A 7,926-nucleotide genomic window follows, 5' to 3' on the forward strand; every position below is an offset into this window, starting at 1 on the left:
CATTAGCAGAGGGCTTGAATTCAAGAGTCGTGAAGTGATGTTGCAGCTGTACAGGACTTTGGTTAGGCCACAGTTGGAGTACTGTGTGCAGTTCTGGTCGCCTCACTTTAGGAAAGATGTGGAAGCTTTGGAGAGGGTGCAGAGAAGATTTACCAGGATGTTGCCTGGAATGGAGAGGAAGTCGTACGAGGATAGGTTGAGAGTGCTAGGCCTTTTCTCGTTGGAACGGCAAAGGATGAGGGGTGACTTGATAGAGGTTTATAAGATGATCAGAGGAATAGATAGAGTAGACAGTCAGAAACTTTTTCCCCGGGTACAACAGAGTGTTACAAGGGGACATAAATTTAAGGTGAAGGGTGGAAGGTATAGGGGAGATGTCAGGGGTGGGTTCTTTACCCAGAGAGTGGTGGGGGCATGGAATGCGCTGCCTGTGGGAGTGGTAGAGTCAGAATCTTTGGTGACCTTTAAGCGGCAATTGGATAGGTACATGGATGGGTGCTTAAGCTAGGACAAATGTTCGGCACAACATCGTGGGCCGAAGGGCCTGTTCTGTGCAGTAATGTTCTATGTTCTATAATTGAATTTAAAGTTTGTAAAAGATATTTAGTCAATGGAGAAGTGTTAAACTCTGACTAGTAATACTGCAAAATTTTAATTACAAATCTTGCATTTACTGAACAAGAAATTGGTCTTTGATTTTCTTACTTGATAGCAACCAGATGCTTACCTAGAATGTAAAAGGTGGTGCAGAGTGTTAATAATTTACAAATTAGGACCCTTTTGTTTTGCAAATCCCACTTGTAACACAGTCTTAAAATGTTCCTGATCTGGAATGAAATAATCTGAATAAACTCAACAGTGACTGTTTTTCAATAGTATAAGAGCCCAAAACAAGCAGCCAAGTCTAAGGTTATATGTGTCCTGTATTGCTGCCATTTTGCAAGGAGTCTATTCTGTAAGGATAATCAGAAATGAAGCTGGATAAATTAGCTTCCAATTCAGAGTAAATGCATTCGCTATGTATAAGTTGTCCATCAACCCTGCTGAGAGAGGGTGACTGTTGTTCAGTGATTAGATGCAAGTTCAACTGCAAAGCAAAGCAACATGTGCAGCTGCTGTGATCTTTATACAACACAGGAATCCAAGGTCATTTGTGCCACTGCCTACTTACAATGCTTTTGTTTCCCTCTTAATAATTAACACAATAAATCTGGATTCTTATCAAACCTTTTGTTTTCATGATCTGTGAAATTCAGGTTTTCCAAACTAACCTTTCATATTACGAGAGGGGTTTCAGCCAAACAAGTAGGAAATTAGCATATTTCAGAAATCTCTTAGGTGAAATATAATATCCACTAATGATTTAAAAGCATATCATATCAGTTATGAAAATAATGGACAAGCCAAATATTTGTTAAGATCTGACTGTATAGGTCATAATTATTTAAAGAAGATAGTGTGTGAAGGAATAATGTGAAGGTAAGAAAATAAATGACAGGACTCCAATGTTAAATTGAGACACCAACAAAATCATTTTTTCTGTGAACAACTTAAATTACAAGCAATAATGAGTAAATGGTTACACTGAATAAATAAGATAATGATTCTAAACAATATGAATTTCTGTGTAAACCTCATCACACCAGAATTAATGCAGTATTATCATTTTTCCTGTGGTTTTCACACCAATAGGCTTTTAAACATATTCATACTCAGTAAAGCATTTCCTTTTCACTCTGGATCTGGCTGCATATACTACACTTCAAGTCTATTGTATAACCTTATCAATATGACCTCCTTGTCTGAGTACAGGCATAGCTGACATTAACACATCACAGTCCACCAGGTGCACATAGACACTCCCTCCGTGTCTATCTTATAACTAAACTTTTACAGATCTGTGTGGCCCTGCCCAGTCCTCCAGATCTCCCTTCTTCTCTCTCTAAACATAGAAAACTGAATTCTTTGCATCCAGTTTGTTGTGCTTAAGCAATGTACTTATATTTTAAAACCAAGCCCACAAGTTTTAATTTAGAGTTCAGCTCAACTCTGGGCAGTTTTCTCCATAACAACCTCAGGAATGTCTTGTTTTTAGAAGCCCCTAAGCCATGTCAAATGTTCAAATGTTGTTGGTAAGTACACAGAGGCAGAATAAAGCATGTTAAAAGCAAAGAGCCTTTAATTCACCTTAAACTGAAACGAAAACTCTACATTTTAATCTTCAACTCAGCCTACAATAGACACCGTTACAACAAAAGGTAACTAGGCATATGTTGACCTGAAAGACTATTAAAGAAATTGCCTTGCTGCCTCTCCTCTACCTTAATACATGCACATTGCCAGTAAACATCAGGATGGTTCAAAAAATCAGCAGTGGAATACCATTGTACATGATATGTACTAACACACATAGTGATTAGTTCAAGGTTCAGATACCTGTATTCTATTCCAGTAAGTTCCCAATCAAAACAGCAATGACACAGAGAAGTGACAAGCTACAACAGAAGCTTCTACAGTTGGAATGCACTGCGATCAGAAGCTATCCTTGAGCTAATTCAGTGTAGGTGTAGCTGATACCAGGGAGTAAAATCACTCATTCTCACCCTTTGGCCACTGCAACTCATCATCAAGGGAAACCAAAACCAATTGGAACGCTTAAAGTATAATGCCATAACAATGAAAAATGGTACAATGCAATAATAATTTTTAGTTCAAGATATACTGAAAATATGTTGTTTCTTACAAATTAACAGATTTGATATACCTTTTTAAAACTTTTGCTCAGCATTTGTTCAGGATTTGTTGCTGCCACCATGGGAACCCCTGCTGATGTCATTAAAACCAGAATCATGAATCAGACAAGAGATAAACAAGGAAGGCAAGTAAGATAAATTAAATTTGTATTGGGGTAAGAGTGTCCTTCAATGCATTTCTTATTAGAATTCCAATCCCAGTATGGTGTCCCGCATGGAGTGGGGATACCCGGTCTACAGGGGGTTGGGGGTGTGGTAGGAGATGTAAGGGTTTCGGGCAACTGTTGTTTGGAGAGGTGAATTGGTAAGAGGTGGCAAAGGCTTGAATCAGTTAACCAGGAAAGATCAGAGGATTAAAAACCTTTAGCTTAATTGAAGTAGAATCTTTTGAATTCTTTTCCATAAATGGATCGTTTTGGGCGATTGCAGGTAACTTGACATTCGGATTTCTGAATTTCCTGGGCAATTTCCACAGCTGTGTCAGGAATTCTGCATGGTTCCAACATGCAACTCCAGTCAAGTATTTGAATGTGGCAGCTTTGGGTAGGCTCGGAATTAAAAATGTCCTATGGAAACCAGTTCATGGTAGTCATCCCAGCTCTCAGTATGGATGTTGCAGTCAGCATGAACATTTAACAGTTAACTTCACTTAAATTCACTTAAACAAGGTTTATTCAGAGTTGGAAAATTCTGAAAAAACAAGATTTTTATGTCCTGTTGAAGCATCTTCTTTAAAGTTGAACTTTTCGTCATCAACTCTGTAGCCATTTAATGTTCTGTTAAATAAAATCATTGTTTTTTTGCATTCATTTTCAATTGGTTTATGCCTCATTGCACATCACTATAAATCATAGAATCACACAGTATAGAAGAGACCCTACAGACCATCAAGTCTGTACCGCCAAGAGGCAGTAAGGATCTAAAAAGCATTGTATAGAAAGCTTAAAAAAATTATTTTTATTTCATTGATTCCAAGAGTTCCATATTTGTTCATTTTTGCTACTAGGGGTTTACTATACACATCCACAATGGATTGTCTGATGCAGACAGTAAAGAAAGAAGGATTGATGTCATTGTATAAAGGATTTCTGCCGACCTGGGCAAGGATGGTAAATGTTTCTGTATCATTTAAAAATATACCCTTCTACAGCTTTTGTGGTTTTTGCATTAACTAGATTTTAATTTCTGTTTCAGGCACCTTGGTCATTGACATTCTGGCTCACGTTTGAACAAATCAGAAAAATCACAGGCCTCAATTCATTTTGACACCATTGCAGAGCAGATTGTGATTTAACTTCTGTGAAGTTCCCTTTGAGGACTGTATCATCGAGCACCATGCAGCTTTGGGTAGGCTCGGAATTAAAAATGTCCTATGGAAACCAGTTCATGGTAGTCATCCCAGCTCTCAGTTTGGATGTTGCAGTCAGCATGAACATTTAACAGTTAACTTCACTTAAATTCAGTATACTTTTGTGTCAGGAAGATTCAGCTGTATATTACTATAAATGATTAAAATACTGAAGTTTTGTATTAATTTGATGGCTGTGAAAGATATGAGGACATGTTCTAAAACTAGAGAGGGCTAAGCTGATAGGACAGAGCCCACTAGTTGGTCACTAGTCAGGAGGGATTTGTTCTGAGAGATCTCCATATTGACCCTGGACTCTTTGAAGTCTCATGGTATCAAACTAAATATAACCATGAAAATTTCCTGCAGTTGGAAGAAACAGCGCACGGTGGCACAGTGGTTAGCACTGCTGCTTCACAGTGCCAGAGACCCGGGTTCAATTCCCACCTCAGGCGACTGACTGTGTGGAGTTTGCACGTTCTCCCCGTGTCTGCGAGGGTTTCCTCCGGGTGCTCCGGTTTCCTCCCACAGTCCAAAGATGTGCAGGTCAGGTGAATTGGCCATGCTAAATTGCCCGTAGTGTTAGGTAAGGGATAAATGATGGGGTATGAGTGGTTTACGCTTCGGTGGGTTGGTGTGGACTTGTTGGGCTGAAGGGTCTGTTTCCACACTGTAATCTAATCTAATCTAATTAGATGAGGGGAACAAAGGCACAGAATGTAGGCTTGGTGATGGACACTGAAGTCTCCTACCTAGACTGGGTCAATAATACTAACTGAACTGGCTAAGTTCTTACTGCTTGCCTGGGCATGGTGCAAATGGTGAGGGAACGAACAAGAGAACTAAAGCTATGGAACCTTGTCTTGACCACCTTACCTATTGTGGACATACCTGTCCATGACATCGTAGATAGGAATGGTCACTGCACAGTCATTGTGGAGACATCTTCTCACTAACAATGACTTCCAATGTGTTTTGTAGCACTACCCCTGTAGTAAAGGGGATAGATTCAGCTTCAAGCTGTGCATCCCTGAGGTACTGTAGGACATCAGCAACAACTGAATTGTATTCGACCACTATCTAATCTTATAGGCCTCTACCATTACCACTAAGCCATGGGACTGAGTGCAGGAAGTCACTCCAGAAGCAATAGGCACACCTAAAATGAGGTGTTTACTGGAGATGCTACAACACAGGACTATTTCATTGCTAAACAGGAGGAAGTAACTTGTAACAAACAGAGCTTAATGATCCCTAACCAACAAATTAGATCAAAGCTTTGCATTCTTGCCACATTTATTAGTGAATGGTGGTGGACAATCAAAACAACTAATAGGAAGAGTAAGCTGCACGAACATCTCCATCCTCAATGAGCTCTAAACTGTCACCATTATAGTAAAAACGTATTATCGGTATTCAGCCTCATTCTTCTGATTGCCATACCTGAGACCTATCATGCGCCCAACATGGCTTTTAAAATGTGCAAAAACTGACCTACAATGGCTGCTTTCATCACCTGACCTGGTCAAGCAAAGTTCATGAATCCATCAGTAAATGAAGATCAATCCAAGCTGACATTTGGATCTATGTCTCCTTTTTGTAAGTTCCAGATGAAAGTCACCTGCAGATCGTCGAACTTGAAAAAAGACAATGGAACAAGACTCCAGAATTCATACTGAATTGTATTTCAGCAGCTGCTTTTGAGCAGCACAATGGATTTGTAAGCAAGAACTGTACGATACACATGTTCTCCCTTTCTCTCTGACTCTGCCTTTCTCAACCTAAATCAGTGCCCAGTATAAAAGCCACTTGGGTGAACCATCATTTACTGAGAACTCTAGATCTACGTACTTTATCATTGTAGTACAATGTCAATAATTAAAAAACTGACCTCTGGTTTAAAATTTAGTACCATACCAACTCTTAAAAACGTTAAACTCCAAGCCTTAAACTTTAAACAGGCCTTTACCCTCGTGTCTGGATTTGACACCCCTCTCTCTTTATAAATGAATTACCTTTGTTTGTGCATGTATCTAATGTTGCATTCCTATTATTCTTTTTGGGGTCATAGATAATAAAATTCATTTTTCACTTAAGAAAACCTTGTAATTTGGCTCCTTCATTTTATTTTGTATTATGTTCTAATTGAAAAGAAGTATCTGCGTTCTAAAAAGTGAAATAAAAATATTTGTTGTGACTAAAAAAGAGGGGAGCTGATTTCCTACTTCTCACCTCATTGTAATAAACACATAAACGCATGGCTAGGAAGGAGATACCACTTCCGAGTGAGTACAGAGGAACCTTGATTATCTGACATTTGATCAGCCAAATTTTGAGTTATCCAGACAAGATCGCAAGGTCCCAATGCTTGGCTAAACTGTATTATCCGAATATTTGATTATCCGAACAAAATACTTCCCGTCCACATTATTTAGATAATTGAGGTTCCTCTGTATATGGTTTGGGATTTTTGAAGCAGTGTGGGAATTTGGTGCAGAGGGTACGAGATGCTTTTTGTTTGCTTTTTAAATTCATACTTTATCAGTTTTTTTTAACAGGATAAATTAGAGTCTAGGTTTTGAGGGTCCAACACGAAGCAAAGTGTGATGTTACAGGAAAACTATAAGTTCATTGGTTGGTAATAGCTACTAATTTGACGATATATTTCTAGGTTACTTTCTGATTGAGGTAAATGGGAGAAATATTACAAACTAAAAAATAGTAGGACATTTTAAAAAAAGTGTTAACTAAGTAAATAAAATGGAGATGGAGGGTCAGGCAATGTGTTATAGGTACTGGTGGTCCTCATTGTAGTTCACAGTGAACACATCTGTCTCAAGTGTTGGAAGTTTGAGGACCCCTGAATCAGAGGTGATGATCTCAGATCTTAGCTTTAAACACTGTGACACGTCTGGAAGGGGGAGAGTTACCTGGACACACTCTATTTCAGAGTCAGTCACACCCTTTTAGATAAACTACCTAGAATTGAGTCAGTGGTTAGAGTCAGGAGGGTGTGACAATGAGCAAGTAAATTGAGGGATCCAGGACGTTTGTGATTCTTGTTGTCTTGTGGGTGCAAGTGGGATCTGTAGGGAAGTTGAGAAAACTGACCATAACACTGGTAAAGGGAGCCATTCAAGAGGGGGGAGAAAAGAGAAATGAACACAAAAGGAAATGTGCAGCAGACATTTTCTGAAAAAAACAAGGTAGTAGCACTGCATAAGTATTAATTGCATTTGGAATGATGTTACTATTTTTAAGTGAGTGTAACAAAAAGTTCCCTTGCAGCAAACTCCTGCGAATTGTACTGAAACTGAATATTTTTCAATTGGCTAGATGATGGTGGCTCTAATGCTTAAGACCATTGAAAACAAAGTAGCCTGTTTGATTAGCATTCTTTCCACCACTGGCACTGCCAGCTTGGAGATGCCAAGTCTTCAACAATACCTTCCAATCTTGCAACCTTTACCATCCAGAAGTTAGTAGCAGTTACATGGGAGTAAACTTGCTAGTTCCCCCAAAACCCACATTATCCTTATTTGCAAGTATATCATTGTTCCTTCAATATCACCAGATTAATATCCTGAAGTTCCCAGTCCAACAGCAGCATGGATGTATTAGTACTGCAAGTATCATGCAGTTCAAAAAGGCAGCTAGTCTGATTCAATTTGCTAAACAAGCTGTATAAATTACTGATTTTTTTTTAAAGAAAGTCTTTAGCCACTATCGCTCTCTTCTTAACAACATTCAAATGTAAACTTGGTACAGTACTGTACATCCATATTAAGTTATCATAATTCCAAATTCAGTGTTTACTTCTATTGT

General features: G+C 38.7%; 1 protein-coding gene across 3 annotated transcripts in view; it reads left to right on the top strand.

The window, feature by feature from the left end:
* Window positions 1-4,271, top strand: part of slc25a27 (solute carrier family 25 member 27) — a 31,344-nt gene extending 27,073 nt beyond the window's left edge. The window contains exons 8-10 of one of the 3 annotated variants that reach the window (XM_043682886.1): window positions 2,786-2,882; window positions 3,760-3,862; window positions 3,948-4,271. In XM_043682886.1, coding sequence (XP_043538821.1) covers window positions 2,786-2,882; window positions 3,760-3,834 — 172 coding nt within the window. In that variant the 3' untranslated portion in view covers window positions 3,835-3,862; window positions 3,948-4,271. The remainder of the gene's footprint in view (window positions 1-2,785; window positions 2,883-3,759; window positions 3,863-3,947) is intronic. The other 2 variants (XM_043682876.1, XM_043682895.1) reach the window with 2 other exon arrangements.
* The last annotated feature ends 3,655 nt before the right edge of the window (window positions 4,272-7,926 follow it).

Source organism: Chiloscyllium plagiosum, chromosome 3 (genome assembly GCF_004010195.1).
Source record: "Chiloscyllium plagiosum isolate BGI_BamShark_2017 chromosome 3, ASM401019v2, whole genome shotgun sequence".
NCBI classification, from domain to species: domain Eukaryota; kingdom Metazoa; phylum Chordata; class Chondrichthyes; order Orectolobiformes; family Hemiscylliidae; genus Chiloscyllium; species Chiloscyllium plagiosum.